Genomic DNA, 20,504 nt, shown 5'->3' with positions numbered 1-20,504 from the left:
TAAGGGCAAGGTGAGTGTAAGTTGAAGCATTAGATTTACTTGGTCTTTAGTTAATTGCTGTATCTTGGGAGCATTGTATTGCTGTTTTGACTGTTGTCCCTGCAGGGTACTTACTAGCTCTGTGGCTCTAGTTAGTTACCTGTTTAATTTGGTGGCTGTGAGGACAGCCGGTTTTTTACATGTCCCTACCAGTTCATGAGCTGCCAAGAACCCCACCAGTGAGCAGGTTTGTGTTTTCTTTGTTCAGGCTGTGAGAAGATCTTGGTGTAGAGCAGTGGTTGGCTAACCGCGGCTCGCGAGCCACATGCCTCAATCAGATTGAGGACGTTTTTAGCAAAGGCCAGCTTAGGAGTACCCTAATTAAGTTAATAACAATGTACCTACCTATATAATTTAAATTTAAAAAATTTGGCTCTCAAAAGAAATTTCAATCGTTGTACTGTTGATATTTGGCTCTGTTGACTAATGAGTTTGCCGACCACTGGTGTAGAGCTCTTAACAGTGGAAAATCAGGGCATGAAGGAAAGTGGCTGTATTTTTGAATCTGTCTTGTTTTCCCTCTGACCTGCATGCAGGTTTGTGGTCTTACTGACTGGTTAAGCAGTTGAGTAGTCAGCAAGGCAGTGCCAGCTCCAGGCTTGGCTTATGTCCCTGACTTAGGGCCATTTGCTTGGTCCCTCTGGGCATCAGTTTCTCATTGGTAAAATGAGAGGAATAGGCCTTGGAGATCTGTTGAGATAGCTTCTAACCTTAAATGTCATAGAATTATAGTTGTTTTTATAGTAGTAGCTTGATAGAGATGATTAGTATAAATTTTTTAGCACTTTAACATTAAAGGAGTTAACACTTAATTTAACTTAATCTTTCCAGCAGCCCTGTGTAATGGGTAAAGAAACAGGTTCAGAGTTAACTAGTTCAGGGTCACACATCTTACACACAAATGACGTGGTACTTCAAATCTCCTTTTAAAAACAGAGTTTGCTTTCAAATTTAATTTCTTAAGATGCTGCTGCAAGAGGTATTCAGTGTATGTCCCTTGCTGGTGGCCAAAACATGGACAGTATTGTCTCATTATTTTGATACTAGAGGCCCAGTGCACAAATTCATGCATGGGTGGGGTTCCTCAGCCTCAGGGCGTATGGGGGCTGGCTTGGGGGGAGGGACCGTGTTAGGTTGGCCTGCTAGGAGAGGTTGGCTGTGGGAGCGCACTGACCACCAGGGGGCAACTCCTGTGTTGAGCGTCTGCCCCCTGGTGGTCAGTACGTGTCATAGCGACCGGTCATAATGGCTGCTTAAGCTTTTATATATATAGATAGATAGATGACAAGGAAATGTCAGCATTGGTTCGTTGATAATCTATAGGTTTAACACTTATTCGTTTTGTTCCAGGGTGCTGTGCCAGGTTCTCCGCTCGTAGCAGTCTCTACATTCACTCCAAGAAACACCTGCAAGACGTGGTTGCTCCAAAAAGCCGTTGCCCGGTGTCCAGCTGTAATAGACTCTTCACCTCCAAGCACAGTATGAAAGCACATGTGGTCAGGCAGCACAGCCGGCACCCAGGTCGGCTTGATTTATGTCCCTCTTAGGGAGCTACAAAGATGTGTAAGCTTGACCTGTGTCACAGAAGCAAAAGGGTATCATTCCTTCCTTAGCTCCTTTCAGAAGTTGGCTGAGTCCTAGGTTAAGTTACTCTATAGTGCAGTGAGGTCTTACCAGCCCAGGGAGCATGGACTCTGCTGCCACTTGCTTCTGCCTCTCTAATCCTTGTCTGAAGTGCTTAGCTTGAAGAGCGTTCAGTATTCCATGTTGTTGGCTTTTCCTGCATATGTCTCCAAAATCTGTATCCTGCTGTGATCTCTGTCCTAAGTTCTAAGCCTGTTTCTCCACCATTTCTGTCTTTGGATCCTTTTTCTAAGTCCTGTTGTTCTTTCTGAGCACACCCTCTGTCTCTTCTCCATCCTGCTGCTGAGGAAAGTCCTTGAAAATAAGAACAGAGTTGTGTTTCAGGATGTGGCTGAGGCAGAGGTGTGCGGGCTGAGAGGGAACCACGACAGTTCTCCAGAGGGGGAGTCTGGGCACACGAGGGCTTTTTCATCTGGCTACATGGTGGCATGGAACTTAGAATCCTGCCTCTTGAGGCCACATGCATAGTCCTACAGTTAGGATGTTGAGGGGTCTGGGTTGCCATATGGCTGCCTCACCTGCTCACATCATCCTGCTCTCTGGGGCATTGGTGGGGGAGGGGGGCGGCGTAGCTGTGCCTGGCAGGTCCTGGCCAGTGAAATCCTGGCTAGCCAGAGTTACCTGAGCATGTTGTTCACCAGGCCCTGCTCATTGCCACCTGTGTAACAGCTAGCACCAGCCTTGGGGTGCAGCCAACTTCCCAGCTGTGTGATCCTAGGCAGGGCACAGGTCTGCCAGCCCTGGTTTCCTCATCTTTTAAACACAGGTTTTGAGTGGTTCTCAGAATGAAATGTGGAGTTAAAGTCCCTAGAGCAGAGCTTGATGAGTAGTTTAGTTCAGTGAATGTTTGTGTCCTTTGGCTTCTTTTAATCCTATTTAGTGTGGTCACTTCTTCCCTCTTTTGGCTGTTACAGTGATTGCTAGTCAGCTTTGTATTTAAAGAAGCTGCCCTTCTAGACACTAGGTGTCTTGAGGACTCATGTTAGAGACTGTCTCCTTGGCTCACAGAAGTTAGTCAAGTGCCTTATGCTGGTGTTCAGAGGCCCTCAGTGATGGACCAGGTTCCTGCCTCTGTCTCTACCTGCCCAGCTAGCTGGGGTTCTGTGATAGCATGCGCCCGGCCTCTTTGCTCCTTCCCCTTTCCTAGCCTGGCTCATTCAAAAGCCAGCAACGGCACTGTTTTTTCTCTGAGAACCTCTCAGGTGCTTCTGTAGTGCCTTTTTTCCACACTCTGCATTTATGATGTGACATTGACTTAATAGTGTGTCATTATTCCCTGTCACAAGTTAGGGGTAGATGACCAGGTGTTGGGTCAGTGCTTGCTTTGTGAGAAATAGATGCTTTGGAACGCCTATATAATATGGACTGACTTTGCCAAGGGTTATGGCAGCCCCTGGATTAGCTGTTTGAGTTCCTCCTCCCAGTGGTCCTGAGATTGGGGGGTTCCTCATCACTCTGCCACTGACAAAAGAGGCTGAGGTGGAAATGAGAAGGATTTGCCTGGGTCACATAGGCAAAGAAAGACTGGAGCAAGGTCATGATTATAACCTTAGGCTAGATTTCTATTAATTAATGTTTATTTAGTGATTTTTTTAAATACCTGGCTTTTACACATAGCAGGTCTCCAGTAATATATGTGGAATTAATAAAATGCTAAGTGGAAAATTTATGAACACATTGATATCTATTTGCACTGAGATTATTATTAATCGTTTTATAGAGAGCTGAATCCTCAAGATTGTCAAGGGAGTTTTTGGAAAGTTTTGAGAGAGAGAGTTTTTATTTTTAATTTCTCCAAAGAATCACTACCATTTTCTTTCAAATGTTTTATTGGTACTAAGAGATAATTAATGAAGAAGCAATAATATATTGCTCCTATTTATAAACTATGAAGTAATATGACAACTAAAGTATATTCCAAATTTGGTTATTTTAAAATTTATTTTGGGGGCGGATGTCTAGAGTAGATTCTTTCATAAGTTTGCATGAAAAATATAATAGGCACGTTGACGTGGTGTCCACAACCAGAAAATGTGAATTTGGGATTAGCTTAATGGTTGGTGTGGAAGGAATAGATCCAGGAACTGAGAGCCTTTTCCCTCTGGCTGGGCCCTAGCACATTCTAGAAGCTGCAGGAAGGAATTTCTTAAGAAAGAATAACATCAGGTCCTTGTTTGTTTTCGGATTTGGGGTGATTGGGTGTACTTGTGCATAAACCCCCAACTTGAATATTCATTGAAATTTTTTAAAATTATGGTAATGTTCATTATTCCCCCAAGGGTGTTCCGATCATTTGAGTTACTTAATTGGATAACAAATAAATAATTATAGTATAGGCCCAGTACGTAAGACAAAATGAAGAGGGATCTACTGGAATTGTTTGTACTATAATTATTAAATGCTGCTTAAGGGCCAGGCACTGTGCCTAGTGTTGAGGGACAAAGATGGTCAGGCAGACTCTGCACCCGCAAAATGATCATAGCAGGGGTGGATGGAAGAGCATTAGAGGTTGGGAATACAATGGTGGAAGGGGAAGGGAATTCACCTCCAGAGTGCCTGGGGGACCTAATCCAGTTCTCTGCAGCTCCCTAGATCTGGGTCCCACAGACCTAATTTTTCACCACTGGTCACCCCCAGATGACTCATTTGTTTTGGAGTGGCAGCTAGTTGAGGAGTGAGGCATACAGTTTGATGAGGAATGAGCTGATACAAGCTGATTCCAAAAATATCCTCAGCACCAGAATTCACCTTGTATCTGACTTTTGAAGATTGGTGTGCCATGGAAAGTTTTAATCTTTTCAGGTGTAGTTATTGGGGTATAGCAGAAGGAGAACAGGATTTAAAGCCAGAATGACGTGGTTCAAGTCCTGTTACCAATTAATGTGACTTTAGAAAATGTTATTTAGACTCTTGAGTCACTTCCTCTGTCTGGAGAAATCCCTGTCAGTTTGAGGATTTGAGACAACATGTGTAAAATGCCTGACATGTCTTCACGCTGCCTTCGTTCAGCTTGTGGCCACTTTCGATGTGCCACGTAGCAGGGGCAGGAGGAAGGCAGTATATGGTGCCTTTAATGGGTTGCTTAACATCTTGAGTACAAATAAAACTTCTTAATCTTTAAGGGCATATAGTAACTAGTGTGTTCATTCCTTTTCAGATCTCTTCCCTCAGCTAGGAGCTCCGAGTTCTCTTCCACTCAGCAGTGAACTAAGCAGCCCAGGCCAAAATGAGCTTAACAACATTGACCTGGCTGCGCTCTTCTCTGATGCACCTGCTGATGGGAGTAGTGCAGCAGGGGCCTCGGACGAGGCGCTGACCTCTGGAATCCTGACTATTGATGTGACTTCTGTGAGCTCCTCTCTCAGAGGGAACCTCCCTAATAATAGTTCCTTAGGGCCGATGGACCCACTGGTCTTGGTGGCCCACAATGACATTCCTCCAAGCCTGGACAGCCCTCTTGTTCTTGGGACAGCAGCCACTGTTCTTCAGCAAAGCAACTTCAATATGGATGATGTGCAGACTGTAAGTGCAGGAGCATTAGGCTGTCTGGTAGCTCTCCCTGTGAAGAACTTGAGTCAGGACCCACAGGCTTTGACCTCCAGCAGCAGTTTACCAGCGAACACCACCACACTGACCTCTTCAAGCACCCCACCAGGAAACACCAGTGTCCCAGAACTGCTGACTTCAATCAAAGTGGAACCAGACTCGCCTCCTGGCCCTGGTGCTGTCAGGCAGCAAGAACGAAACAGAGAGGTACCTTGGCCTGTGTTTTCCAGCCTTCCAGAAAGGCACAGTCCTCAGAAAGACTCAGGCCTCAGTGCAGGGACTGGCAACTTCTCTTTGGTATGAAGTGCTGTATTCAGTCACTATCACCTAGCTTACTTCTCTTTAAACACTCAATTTTGAGGATGTTCTGGATGAGTCATTTATGTGTAGACATTTCTTACTCTTTGCAAAAGGATGGAGCCCTGGACTACCAAGTTTGGAAATCTGAATTCTGATCCTGTGTCTGAACTGATTAGTTTTTACGACCTTGAGCAAATCACTTGACCTGTCTGAGCCTTAAATTCTCATTTCTAAAATGAGGGGGATTGGCTAGATGATTTCTAAGGTCCTTTTGAGTTCTTTGTATGATAATGTGTTTCTTTTCTTGAAAAAATTGGGATTATTCCATAATGTTGAAATATTCTGCCTTTGTGCTCTTCACATAAAACAAGTCCTTAGATTTACTAATAACCAGAGGAAGAGGAATCTTGACATCATCTGCCTTTCAAATTTTAATGAAAACTTAAAAATCATTCAAAACAATCAAAAAACAACAACACTAGAATTAAGGGGGGAAAATGGAGTGGTTTGTGAACCTTTGTTTCTGGAGGGTTATGAGTAGTTCTCCAGTATTGAAGCTTGACAGTGAATATAATTATATTTGTCAGCTATACATTTAATATAATTTAATTTTAAAATAATTTAAAGATTCTTTGAGTCTGACTTTTTCCTCAGGCTCAGATGGGAATGATCAAATAGGTTTTTTCTCTGTGACACAGGTTAAATTTGATAGTGATATTGTTCAAAATGTTAAATCTTATTTTACCACATTCTTTAAAAAAAGTTTAATCCTTTGAATTAGGATCAATTTTGAGGGATGTGATGAACTCATACCATAGAGCCAGCTTTTTTATGTCTGAGTCTGAGAGCAGCTCTGTCTCTGTCAAGCCTTTTCTGGTGTCTCACTTGTTGTGGGGGCATAGCCACATGTGCTAACCTCTGCTTTGGTGGCTGCAGCAGTTGCCAGGTGTGCAGGTGTCTGGGCCAGAAAGGGAGATGGCCTGGGGAGTCACTACCTGAGTGCAGGGCCTTGGTGCCATGGGAAACAGTTGTTCTCTGGTGCCACTGCATCATCAGAGGCCTAACTGGGTGGAGGTAGGAGGAGCCACCATGACCATGAACCTGATCCTTGTTCATTTTCTCGCTAGCTGAGTGACGGGCTGCCTCGATTCTCTGAGCACAGATGGTGTATGGTGAATGGGTTACAGGTATGCCATGAGCTGTTTAGGGGTGTTCTTTTTCTTTAGTGATAAGTACAACCTTTCTCTTATAAAAACATTCACAAATTTACAACAGTTGAAGTCCTATTTAAATACTATTTGGCTCCCTCAGTAATATTACTGAATTCAGTAACTAATTATTATTTTGGTATGTAAGGTTTTGAGTTGAGCACCTGCCGCCAGAGCGGCCTCTGCAGTGGGTATATGATATAGGACTTCCCCAGGTCTGCCATACAAGTATTGTGTGGCAGGCTCTGAAAATGTTGGAGTGAATTAATGCAGTAAATTATCACTGAAGGAAGGGTGGTTATTTGTTTCACACAGCAGAGAAGTATGTAATTCATTTTTTAACAGTTTCTGTATAAAATATTTTAGTATTTTAGACTTTGGAGGAATAAACTTTGCTTCTCTGGGTAATAAAATTATGTATATTGTTCCAACTCTGATTTTGTGTAGCTATCATTATAATTGGATGTAGCATTTGATTCTCGGTGAGCCTTTGCTGGAGATTCTCAAAGAGTATTGGACTCCACTCTGTTCAGGAAGCAGACTTATTACATCTCAGTAGTTCCTTTGCTAACCCTCCCTTTGCTGTTTGGGTCAAGTGACTGACACACATTTCTTTGATCTCAGGAAAGTGGGGGCTCAGCAAGAACTGATTCCCGAGCCATTCAACTAGCCAAGAAAAAAAAGCAGAAAGGAACTGGGAGCAATGCAGGTGAGGCTGTGTGTGCTGCAGTGCTGGGGAGTAAGGGTTCTGAGCGTTACCTTGGGGCTTAATTAGGGACAGAAGAAACACATAGAATGGGTGTTTCTGTGTTCTTTGTGTTACTTTTATGCTCAAAATGTCTTTTCATCAACTCCTTAGTTTTATGTGAAGTTAAGAAAAAGAAAGTTACTAGCAAAATTCTCAGCATCAGTGTGAACATATTTTATTTACCTAAAAAAAAACACTGAGTGAAAATTAGTGGTTGTTACCTGGTAGGCTGCAAAGTAAAGAGCAAAGCAGACCGGGTGTCAGAAAAGTGGAGATAGAAATCTGATGCTAAATGGCTGCTGGCCTTTGAGCTTCGTGTTGAGAAAACCCTGAGGACGGGCTGCTGCTGTCCACAGAGCCAGTCCCTGGGTGGCATGAGGCATTAAGGGCACCCAGTTCAGAGTTAGGTTGAAATCTAATTTTAAAATGTCCCTTAATAAAGAAATTTTAAAAATAAATAAATAAATAAATAAAATGTCAGCAACTTTTTGAATTTTTAAATAACACTAAGTGGACCCAACAAGACCTGCTAGTTTGTGGCCTCATGTACCTATTTGCCCATCCATCCTAAAAGCGGAATAGTGGGATGTCGTGCTTAAAGGAAAGTACAGTAAAATCTTCTGTAAAGGTAACAGTGAATTCTTTTAAATATTATTTTATATATTTAATTTGTCTTTTATATTTATCTAAAATGTATTTATAAAATGTCAGGAGGTATATAGGATTAGCAGTATAATTTTATGTCTTTCTGTACTTATTAACATAGGGCTTTTTCTTTAAAATAATAATAACTTCCTGTTTATCAGTTCAGCACATATTAGGCAAAGTTGATGAAGAAAACCAAATACTAATTTACTTAATCTGATAGGTAATCTCAGCTTAAAGGGAAAAATACTATGAACATTTAGGACTATAATACATGTTATATCCATTGCATTGTTTTGAAGCAGCATTATACATGTGGTTTTATATTTTTATTTTATTTTTTAAAAAAATGTCAGCATTATCTTTTATATCTTTTCAGGGACACTGAATAAAAATAGCTATATATTAATCATACTATCATTGCTTCATTAAAAATTAACACGATTTCCTTAACATCAATATCTAGCAAGTATTCAACTTTTGTCTCAAATCCCATAAATGTTTTTATAACTGTTTAAATGAGAATCTAAATAAGGCTCATATATTATTGTGGATTGATGTATTTCTTAAGTTTCTTTTACATCTATAGGTTTCTTCTTTTCTCTCTCTCCTGTGTATTTGTTGAAGAATCTGGCTAGTGTGGAGTTTGCTGATTGTATTTAGTATAGTGTAGTTTAACAGGTTCCTGTCTTCTGTTTCCTACAAATTAGTAATTACATCAATAGGCTTGATCTGGTTGAAGTTCGATTCTTGGGGTAGGCTGGGGGTTAGCAGAACTCTCTTGCAGTGGGGGGCTCTTCCAGGGGGGTTTTGACGTCAGGTGGTCTGTCCTGTGTTGTTAGCAGCTGTTGATGATCAGTGACTGGATCTATTAGAGGTTGCAGAAAGATGATATTCTGTCTTTCCTTTCTCATTTCCAGTTAGAATACTTCTGTAAAGAGCAACTTCTCATCAGTTTTTTTTATCCTGATACAGTTCACACAGGAAAGTCAGGATAAATGTCTAAATCTTTCTGTTTACCAGTTTTCGAAATAATCAGCTGGTTTATTAGCATCTTATAATAGTGGTCAAAGTGCTTTAAACATTCTATAGACTTTTATGGGAAATAGAAATTTGGAACCTGCCAAGTATTCAGCCTTCATATGTGAAGATAGTAGAAGAATTTTCTTTAAGTTCAAAGGCTCACATTTTGCCACCCACATACTGTCGTTGCAAAGCACTCTTGTGATAAAAGGAATGTAAATATAGGCCCACATTCCCTTTTCCAAAACCCTTGGGACTGTGTTTATCTCTTCTGACATTTTATTTTGATAGAATTTTAGTTTGCAGAAAAATGCTTCCCTCGTTGGCACTATTATGTATTGTACCTACTTGTGTCCTCCATCTGTGGCACTCTTTACCTAGTCTCCCCTCGTACTAGCTTCTTCCATAGTGACAGCACATTTACCTAACTCATGATCATAGACTGAAGGCTTTATTTGGATTTGTCCAGTTTCCCACCAGTGTCTTTTCTGTTCCAGGATCCTGTTTGGGATCCCACATTGCATTTGGTTGTCACAGTGCCTTAGTTCCTGTCTGTGTCTGTTCCTCAACCCTTCTTTGACTTTCATGGTGCCTGTGAAGAGTGTTTGTCCCTTAGCCTGAAATGTCCCACCATTGGGGTCTGTCTAATGCTTTTTCTTGATTTGACTGAAATTATGGAACCTTTGGAACAAAAATGAGGTGTTCTTCTCATTGCATCATATCGAGGTACATGTAATTACATATTGTTACAGGTTACGATAACCTTGGTCACTGGATTAAAGTATTGTCGCCAGATTTTCCCATTATGAAATTATTATTTTCCCTTTGTAATTAATAAATATTTATTTTGAGGTAGATATTTTGAGATGGTGTGCAAATCTCAAGGGTCTGTAAGATCACCCTCACTTCTGATACCCAACTGCAAGTTTGATGGTCTCCAAGACCACTCTTAGGTTCAGTTATTTTCTAAAAGGACTCAGAACTCATGGTTATGGTTTATTGCAGTGAAAGGATACAGAATAAAGTCAGCCAAGAGAATAGGGCAGGATGCAGGGGATTTCCTATAGTGAAGCTTCCAGTTAGCCTTTCCCTGGAGTTGTGGACAGTGCTACTTCTCCCACTGTGTGACAACACACGGTATTGCCAACCAGGGCAGTTCACCTGCATCGTACTCTCCAGCCATTCATCAGTGCCCCAAGGCCTCCACCGTAAGTCATATTGTTAGACTATATGGAGTGGCCCAGGGCCCCCAGGTAAACATACTTTCCAGGCAGGACATTCAAGGGCCTTGAGATTCATTTCTGGAATCTTGAATAATGACCATATCTCACCTTGGGCAAGGTTAATCCATTCCCCCAGATTTTCCACAGGTATTCACACTGTGCAGATACCTTTTTTCTCCTTCAGCCTCTTACTAATTCAACACTCAAGGGTGGATTTGCCTGTGGTCTTATTACTATGGTGTTCTTAAGGTGATTTTCTGTTTCCTTCATTTCTTGTACATTAATTAATTAGAATTCTTCTATAAGGAAGAACTGTCCCTTCTCTCCCATTTATCTACTTAGTTATATCATTTATCTAGTTAGTTATGGATGCAAAGGTATTTATCCTTTAGGTTATTATCAATATCTATAATAATCTATAATAATAAAAGCATAATAAGCTAATTAGACCAGACAGCCGGACGTCCTTCTGGACGACCTTCCAGATGAAGCTGGGGCTGCGAGGGCCGAGGCAGCCGCCGCTGTTGCAAGGGCTGAGCCCCTTGCACGAATTTTGTGCATTGGGCCTCTAGTTGTATTATAACTATTACAATATTATAATAATATTGTATTATAATCTTTACAATAATTACAACATTATCCATATTTATTTTTCTGCTCAAATTGTTCCAGCTTTGGCTACTAGATGTTATTTTGTTTGGATTCTTGTGCCTTTTTGACATGTCTCCATCCTGGTGGTTTTGGTGAGACATCTTACTTTTTGGTCCCACCAGGCTTATCTTGTATTATCCTTAGCTCAGTCCTGAAGTCTGCCACTTCTCCAAGGAACCTTGTTCCTTTTATTGGAGAGTGATATCAGAAACTGAGGTCTAGGCTCTGGGTGTGCTCGTTGATCTTTGCTACCAGGGGGCAAAATAGACATTTTGTGACTGTGATTAAGGGATTATGGTATAATAAGTCCAAGAACAGTGAAGTTGCAGGGGAAACAGGACTGTTAGTGGAATTAAGTAATTTAAACACAGTCAGGACTTCCATTTGTCTGTGTACTAAAGTGCATATGCCAATTCTTAGAAAATGTGCAATCTGAAATGTTTTGAAAAATAAGATATAGGGTCTAAAATCTAAGATCCTTCCCATGGGTATGCTATTGAGTAGGGAAAATAAAATTGTGCCATTTTTTTTTTAATGTTCAATATTTAATTCTCAAAATAAACCAAGAATAAAAAGTAGAGAGAAACTTTATTCTTGGAGCCAATAGTTAGCAAAATAGGCTTTAAAAAATGTAACCAGTTTCATAACTATAATTTATATCTCTCTGCTCTTTAAGGGCAGGGGAAAGGAAAGAAAATATAGTACTTACTGGAAGAGATAGTAAACAGCAATGTTGGGAGTCACACTCATTTACAGTAAAAGTGTGATTCCCCTGACTTTTAAAAAATATATTTTTTAATTGACTTTTAGAGAGAGAGGAAGAGAGAGAAAGAAACATCTTTGTGAGAGAGAAACATTGATTGGTTGCCTCCGAACACACACTGACCGTGGATGGAACCTACAACCTGGCATGTGCCCTGACTGGGAATTGAACTGGTGACCTTTCCATGCACAGGATCATTCTCAACCAACTGAACCATATTGGCCAGAGCTCCTCTAACTTTTTTTTTTTACTGAGTCAAAGAGCAAAATCCCAACTATGTCTTGTCTAGAAGAGGCACATGCTGGGTGGAAATATCTAGGAAGGTTAAAATTAGGATAAGAAAATAAAAGAAAAACAAGCAAAAATCACAAAGCAGGGTTAATGCTACTAGCATTGAAAGCACACAATTTAAAGACGAGCACTTGAGGCAGAGAAGATTGTTTCTGTTTTTGGTTGCTGTTCACATATAATACTAGAAGACTTGTGACCATTTATGTGAATATTTATCTGAAGGCTTACAATATCAAACAATAGAAAGTAAAAACTGATGGAAATCTAGAGTTGGATAAATAAAAACCTAGCAACATCCGAAGTGGTTAATTTAACTCATTATTTGCAGATCAAATGGAAAAAGATCTGAAAGATATTTACAATGAGAGTAGTAAAGTTGATTCAATAGATCTTACTCCATGACTATGGAATATTTATAGAAATTAAACTGAATTAGGCCATCAGGAAAAGCATTACAAAGTCTTTAGGCACAAACCCCCAGATTGACTATATGTTTTTGACCATACTGTGGTAAAATAAAAAGTAAAAATTACTTGGAAAACAAAAGAAAACCTACCCAACACTTGGGTTAAAGAAGACGTAAAAGCTAATTACAAATACTCATAGAAAAGATAGATAGGCATGTGGTTAAAAGTTCGAATTCTGAGCAAGCAGCTTCTCTGTGCTTCAATTTTTTCCCTTGTAAAATGGTAATAAAAGCAGCTATATTGGATTCTTGTGGGGGTTAAGTGAGATAATACAGGTAAAATGCTTAAAGCACTTTGAATCTTACAAGCCACTTGTTAAGGATGAAAGGTAGGGGATGTGGCTGAAGCCAGTTGCGAGTTTATGCCTGTGGGTGCCTTCCTATTAAATAAGAGAAAGGAAGCTAAGTGGAATAAGCTTATTTCAAAATAGATGGAAGAAGAACAAATCTAAGAAGAATCAGAAATCTGGATTTTGATGCTAAAATATGATAACCTATTCATATTTTAAAAAATCATTCTGTGTGGGTCAAACAAAAAATGGTATGTGGATACAGCTGATAACTTGTCATTTTCTACTTCTGAGCAGTTTTACCAAGATAAAAAAGGCATAATTAAATTTCACAGATTCAATGGAAAATTACTGAATATTGTATAAACTCTATGATAATAAATTGAAGTGCTTGCAACAAAATGCATATTTTTCAGGAAAACAGAAATCATCTTTATTAAAAAATGACCAATAACTGTGGATGAAGTTAGTATTTCAGAATCTCATGCTTGCCATTGGTTATACAGCTTCTACTTGTCCATGGAACATTATAGTAGTCGCTATTCTAGAACTTTTGTGGAAAATAGGGAACGCCCCATGATCTGGATACCAAAGCCTGACAAAGATACTCCCCAAAAGGGGAGCTGTAGATTGATGATGGAAATGTTCTCAAAACACATAGGGTCTGGCAGTATACACTGAGTGGCCAGATTATTATGATCTCTGAACGCATAATAATCTGGCCACTCAGTGTACTTCTCTTGAGTACTTCATTTATTTGATATCAAAAATACTATAAATCATGCACCTGATCAGTTTTCCCGTTTGCACTGGCTGATAGAAAGCTCAGGGCAAATAGGTGGTTGATCTCCAGCAAAAGTCTAGAATACTTTTGGTATCCATTTGAGATACAAATACACTGAGTGGCCAGATTATTATGTGTTCAGAGATCATAATAATCTGGCCACTCAGTGTATTTAACCTCATATTCTGAACAGTGAGGTTTAGTCCATAGCTTAAGGACGATTTAATGTTGCTACTGGGTTTGTTTTCATAGGTCGGTCAAGAACTTTATTATTTTTCTCAACAGATTCTATATTTATTTTAAAAAATTGATATCCATTACTGATGGAAATAGAATATAATAAAGATTCTGTAGCCCAACGAAGAGTTAAAATCATACTTAATGGTGAGTTAACATAGGCATTCTAGATGCACACAAGAATTACTTTGGTTACCTTACCATTATTACCTTTGGTATTTAATTTTGTTCTGGAGATTCTTGTATTGAAATAAAGCAAGAAAGAATAAGAACCATAGTAAGGTGACCTACAATAACTTAAATATGATTTGATTGCTTATTGGAAAATCCCCAAAAATCAACTGAAAAATGATTAGCAATTGAAAGATATTTAAGTGGCCAGTTATAAAACAAATGTATAACCACCTGGAGTGTCCTGTATGGCAGCAGTAGCTAATTAGGAAATGCAATGGAGAAAATACCTCACAGTAGCAACAAAAATTACAAAATATCCAGGAGGAAATTTCACAACTGTGTAGAACCTGAATGGAGGAGACAAACCTTGACTGAAAAAATGAGATGGGGACGCCTTCCTTCTGATAAATATTCCTGCTGCGTGTCCGAAACAACACAGATACCACTGCTTGCATTCTGATTGGAGGTGGGGTGGGGATGGAGCATTTGATAAAACAGTAAATCCTGTGATAAATGTGAACAAAACAAGGAAAGGGGCCGGTGATGGTTTCCAGTTTTAAAGAGGTAGACAGAGGCCTCTCCGGAAAGGTGACACATGCAGGAGGGAGCACATTGGCAGGTCTGGGCGAAGGCTCCGGATGAGCACCTGAGAGCGTCAGTGGGAAGGCGTTTGTTGGCAGAGCCAGTTAGGGGAAAGCTTTGGGAAGTAGAAAGCCGGTGGGAGGCCAGGCTGTTGAGGGCCTCAAGGTCATTGTCATTTGGCTTTCACTCAGAGTCAGATGGGAAAACATTAGAGGCATAATTAGAAAGGGGATGTGATATTTTTTAAGGGATGGTTCCAGCTGCTTTTCTGGTTGGGGGGGCAGGGGGAGTTAGGGGCAAAAAGAGCAGGTAGAGATTTCTTCATTTTCCTCCAGTAGAGAAATGAGAGTAGCTGAGATCAGAGTGGTGACTGAGCCAGTGGGTAGAGATGGATAAAATAGATCTCATAATGGCAACAAAAGTAATAAAGTATCTTGGGATCACCAGCGATGAGTATGTGCTGGGCCTGGATGAGATCCTGCTTAAGGCCTACCAGGTACTTTGGATAGAAACACTTAGTTCTTACTAATTTACATCTTTGTTCAGTTCCTTTAAATCCCAAAGGAACCTAAAAAGCCCAAACTTGTCAGTTTTAAGTTCATCTGAAGGAATAATTTAGTGAGAATCTCCATGCAGGCTTCGAAAAAGAGAAACAGTGAGGTGGAGAGACCGCTGTGCTGTGACCTGGGCATGCTGAGGAATGTTGGTGATGAAAGCCTGGCCGGTGCCCTGGAGGAGGGCTGGTCAGCAGGACAAATGGGGACAGCTGGAGTGTGGCACAGAAGTCATTAAGCAAAGGACTAGTGTTCAGTAAATGGTTTACTCTTTGGAAAAAATAAAGGTGCATTTTTTATGCACTTTCCCCTGCAGCTCCACCACCCAGAGAAAACTACTTCTAACGTTTTGATGTTAAACATTTTCTTATGTGCATAAACAGCCTAATTTTGAAGAAATGGCACTTGCATGTTTTTATCTGCTTTTTACTATTAATATGAAAATTTTTCATTGTGAATAAATATATTTTATAGTATATCTTCCACCCCTCTTTTTATTAAATTTATTGGGATGACAGTGGTTAACAAAATATTCAGGTTTCAGGTGCACAATTCTACAAAACATAATCTGTACACTGTATTGTGTGTTTACCACTCCAAGTCGTCTCTGTCCATCACCATTTATCCCTCCTTTACCCTCTTCCATGTCTTTCTGCCCCCAATTCCCACCCCTCACCCCCATCCACATTCACCACACTATTGTCCATGTGCCATGAGTTCTTTTTTCCCCCTCTCAATCCCTCCACCTCCCCCGCCACCCCTGACAGCTGTCAGCTTGCTCTCTATGAGTCTGTCTCTGTTTTGCTTCATTTTTTAAATTAGATTCTACATATGAGTAAAATCATATGGTATTTATCTTTGGCTTATTTAACTTTGCATAATGTTTTCTCCAGGTCCATCCATTTTGTCGCACAGGATAAGATTTTCTTCTTTTTTGTGTGTATATTTTTATTGTTTTCAGAGAGGATGGGAAAGGGAGAGAGAGAAGCATTAATGATGAGAAAGAATCATTGATCAGCTGTCTCTTGCACACCCCTCCACTGAGGATCAAGCCTGCAACCCAGGCATGTCCCCTTGACCAGAATTGAACTAGGACTCTTTAGTCCGGAGGCGAATGCTCTTATCCACTGAGCCAAACCGGCTAGGGCAAGATTTCCTTCCTCTCTCCCTCCCTCCCTTGCTCCTTCCCTCCCTCCTACCTACCATTTCCTTCTTTTTGATAACCCAGTAGTATTTCATTGTATAAAATGTATCACGACTGTTTTATTCACTCATCTACCGATGGACACTTGGGCTTTTTCCAGATATTGGCTTTTGTAAATAATCCTGCAATGAACATAGGGGTGCATATATCCCTTCGAATTAGTGTTTCTGGTTTCTTCAGATAATTCTCAGCAGTGGAATTGCTGGGTGAAGTGGCAGTTTCATTTTTAATTTTTTGAGGTAACCCCATATTGCTTTCCACAGTGGCTGCACCAGTCTGTTGCATTCCCACCAACAGTGCACAAGGGTTCCCTTTTCCCACATTCTTGCCAACACTTGTTTGTGGATTTATTGATGATAGCCCTCCCAACAAGTGTGAAGTGATATCGTGATTTTAATTTGAATTTCTCTGATGATTGTGATGTTGAGTATCTTTTCATGTCTATTGGCCATCTGTATGTCCTTTTAGGAGAAGTGTCTATTCAGGTTCTTTGCCCTAGAAGAAAACATAGGTAGCAGACTCAGTTGTGGAGCCAGGCTTTGAATCTAGGCCATTGGTTTCTGCCTCTGGGATTTCCTGCTGCTCACAAACCTTGCAAGTGTCAGAAAAACCCTTCCTGAGTGTCAAGATTTTTCTTTCTTCTTTGTACTTAATTTTTAAAAAACCCTATTTTTATGAAGTGATGATTTTTATAAGGAAGCTGGACAGAAACAACCTGAGGATATGGCAGCCATTTAGCATGCGCCAAGGTGTCCAAGGGGTGGGTGCAATTACCTGCTTTCTTTTCTGTTCCTTTTCCGTGATTCTGCTGCTCCAATGGTTGGTTTTGCTCAGTGGTCTCAGAGATCTCCTGCATGCCTGGAGCTGTTGGAGTTGGAGGGTAAGGAAGAGTCTCCACCTTCAAGAAACGGGCAGCTGGAGTCTGATGTTGTCTGTCCAAGCGACACATAGAATAAGTTTGTTAATCTTTCTCCTGTTTTCACTTCTGACCTCATGACCGTCCCTGTCCAGTAATTGTAATTCTGCAGGGCTGTGCAGTGACAGGTAATGGGAAGGCTGTCTCCCCCAGAGTGGCCTCTGTGAAGGCAAGGGCCTGAACAGCACAATGTACAGTGCATTGTTGGTTTGTTTCATTTTAGGAGCCTCAGGGTCTACTCAGAGAAAAATGAAAGGTGGCAAAGTCACTCCTACTCACTTGTATGCAAACCAGAGTGGTTGGTTGTGTGGGAACCTTGTGGTGCCCGGCGGAGGTCTGCCAGGACCAGCTCCAGCAGCTGGGGTGCAGTGTGTTCAGGTCCAGTTACTGCAGGTAAGAGCCATCGAGCTGGGAGGAGGCAGGCCTCAGAGGTGTCCAGGTGAGAGCTGTGGGCAAGGCCTCAGGGCTCTGTCTCTGGGTGCTCCTTTCTCTCAGTGAACGGCCATTCCACCACCGTTCCAAGTCCTGTTTTATATCCTAAGTCATCTGTCCATAACCCTAGCTTCTCCCTTCATCCCACCCATTGAGCTACATTTGTTCAAGCTTTTATCTTCATTAAGATCGAAGCATCTGTGTCAGAACTCTCTGTATGTGTCTGGTCCCCCCCTCCCCATGTGCTCTGTCTTCTGTACCGTGCTGGGAATCCTGTGAGGTGTAGACACATGCCTGCTCCATTGCAAGGCCCCTGTAGCTGTCTTGCAGCTGCTTGGGCTGCCTGAGGCTGGCCACAGACAGGCACTGCAGCTGTGGATGCTGTGGCGCCTGGCTTCTCACTCTGCCTGCCCCTCCGCAGACCCTACTTCTCTTTTCAGGGCTGGGGTGCAGGAGCTTCCTCAGGCAGCATTGGTCATCCTCATCTCTGGGGACTGCTGGTAGCACACCAGATGATGTAGCCTTTATACATTAAAGGTGCTAGCTTTTAGTTTTTCTTTTTCCTGTTTTCATTCTTTACCAAACTGAGCCCCTCAAGGGCAGGGCCAGCCACCTCTTAGACTATGCCCCGGGCCCAGCAGACTCTGCAGCTGGCAGCCACTCCACAAATGCTCACTAGACACATTCACCTCCACACCTCTGTGTACAACTTTATCTCCAGTCTCATTTTTGAAGGGCCAGAATAGAGACGTAAGGTAATTTGGGTTTTAGAACAGACAAGATTTAAAAGCTGAGGATATGCCCCTCTGACCTGACCCAATCACATCCTGCCTCTTCACTGAGCAGTCTTCTATGTCCTGGGTATTCTGGGGCCAACGAGCACCGTGTGGCCGGGGAGGCCCAGTTAGAGATGCCATAGAACATCTGAGTCCTGAGCTGATCTGGCAGAGGGAGCAGGGAGTCCTGTCTGTGGAGCCTGTAGTCCTGGGAGAGGCTCATGAAGGAGGTAGGACCGTGCTGGCTATGGAGTGTCTGTAGGGTTCAGATAAGTGAAAGAGAGGTAGCAATGGCCTGGGCAGAGCCAGAGGGGTCCCTGGAAGACGGGACCAGTGGACGGCCAGGCGGTTGTAGCAAACCAGAGGCAGATGTGAGGGTTTTGTGGGGGCGAGCCTTGCCTGCAGAGAAATGAAAGATTTTTCCAAGATAAAGGTAGTAGAGGGGGACCAGTCTGAGCCTTCTGAACATGGTCAAAGCCAGCAAGCAGGTCCCCAGTGAAGATTGCAGGACTCGAGGTTTTGACATGGAGACTGCAGGAAGCTGGTACCACTGGAGCTAGTTGGAAAGGGAGTTGTGGTTATTTTTCTAAGATGTCAGATTTGAGGTAGAGAAACCTGGGTTTTAATCTTCTATCTTTCCCTTACCAGCTAGGGTAGTCTTGGGTAAGTTACTTAAGCACTTGGGGCTTCCGTCTTATATCACATATAAGATGGGAATGATAGTGAGTGTTCAATGCTTGACACAGTAGGTTCTTGAGACTGGAAGGAATGAGAGATACTGATGGTAGTGGTGGTGGCACCAGGATTAAGTGATGGGAGCTGTGGATGGCCACAGGCTGACGGGCAGATGAAAGGTGAAGTATTAAAGTGTCCCTTTTCTGATTGGACAATTAGGGGCCTGATAGCCCCTCTTGGGAAGACCTTTCATCTATAGTCCCGGCTTGACTGAGGGCTGGATTCAAGGCAGAGATGCGCCTACCTGTGGGTCTGAGAAGGCTGCTGGAGAGCAGTGAGACACTGAGGGAGAGGTGCCTGGAGCCTCCGTCAGAGTTCAAGAGTAACTCACAGGAGAGAAATTGGCACTTGGCCTGAGAGGAGGCATTTGAGTGTGGGAGAGTACAGGAAAGTTCCAGAAGAAGGGCTTGGGAGGGAGTAGCAGCCAGATGGCAGGTGGTTCAGGCCCAGCTTAGCCCCCTGGGCCTTAGGCTGGGATCAGGGTGAGAGATGAGGCTCAGAAGGAGGGGCATCAGCTCCCAGCCCCTGATGCCAATTGCTGCTGGGTTCTCGGGCCTCACCTGGGTCGAGGTGGTGCCTTGCCTGGATGCACTGGATGGGACCAGTTCTGCATATGGCACTGATAGAGCTCCTCAGGCTGAGGTAGAAATGCTGTCGTGCCTGGTTAATAAAACGTGTGCTGTTGCCTCCCTCCCCAGGACGGCCCCTCAGGTGAAGGAGTCTTGCCAGTGGTGCTGAGCCCGCAGTCTTCCACCTTCCACCCCCTGCTCGCCATTGGTTTGCCCGTCTATGTCCTCCAGGTCTGATGTCTTACACGTCTTTGGGTTTGTTAGTAAGACTATCACGCAGCTTCCAGCTTCAGAGGCTGGGCACTGAGGTAGGCCTTGGGTGGAGATGCATTGGGTTGTTGCCTGGATGTTTGCCGCTTTCTAGAAAAGGTGGGTAAGTGGGCAGAAAATAAAAGGATAAGACTAAAGCTCAAATTTGCTGTCATTGTAGCTCCTACTTGTAAATAAGGTGAACATACTCTTTAAAATATTTTATATAAGAGAAATTCTAGTCACTTTCTTCTATGGGAAGTTAGTTTTAACCTGTGGAAAAATAGACCCAGACAAATTAGTTTCCTTAAGTAAGTGGTTAAGCTAGGCATATGTAGCTGTGGATAATTCAGATTTGGATATAAAATAATGAAAGTATCTAGCTTATTAAATTTCTAACAGACTTAAATATATATTTAAAAATCCATACAAATAGAAATTGGGCTATTAACCAG

General features: G+C 42.0%; 1 protein-coding gene across 4 annotated transcripts in view; it reads left to right on the top strand.

The window, feature by feature from the left end:
* Positions 1 to 20,504, top strand: part of ZXDC (ZXD family zinc finger C) — a 28,059-nt gene that overhangs the window by 5,171 nt on the left and 2,384 nt on the right. The window contains exons 5-10 of one of the 4 annotated variants that reach the window (XR_013814155.1): positions 1,390 to 1,560; positions 4,841 to 5,436; positions 6,657 to 6,716; positions 7,362 to 7,446; positions 17,512 to 17,681; positions 19,930 to 20,108. Coding sequence is in view for 2 of the 4 variants with exons in the window: in XM_079783679.1 (XP_079639805.1) it covers positions 1,390 to 1,560; positions 4,841 to 5,526; positions 6,657 to 6,716; positions 7,362 to 7,446; positions 17,512 to 17,681; positions 19,930 to 20,031 (1,274 nt within the window). In the remaining 2 variants the exon portion in view is untranslated. Of the gene's footprint in view, positions 1 to 1,389; positions 1,561 to 4,840; positions 5,527 to 6,656; positions 6,717 to 7,361; positions 7,447 to 17,511; positions 17,682 to 19,929; positions 20,109 to 20,504 lie in introns of all 4 variants that reach the window. The other 3 variants (XM_079783679.1, XM_079783678.1, XR_013814154.1) reach the window with 3 other exon arrangements.

This window comes from Cnephaeus nilssonii (genome assembly GCF_951640355.1).
Source record: "Cnephaeus nilssonii genome assembly, chromosome: 11".
Taxonomy (NCBI): domain Eukaryota; kingdom Metazoa; phylum Chordata; class Mammalia; order Chiroptera; family Vespertilionidae; genus Cnephaeus; species Cnephaeus nilssonii.
The sequence above is the reverse complement of the archived record's forward strand: the minus strand, read 5'-3'. Positions and strand labels throughout refer to the sequence as shown.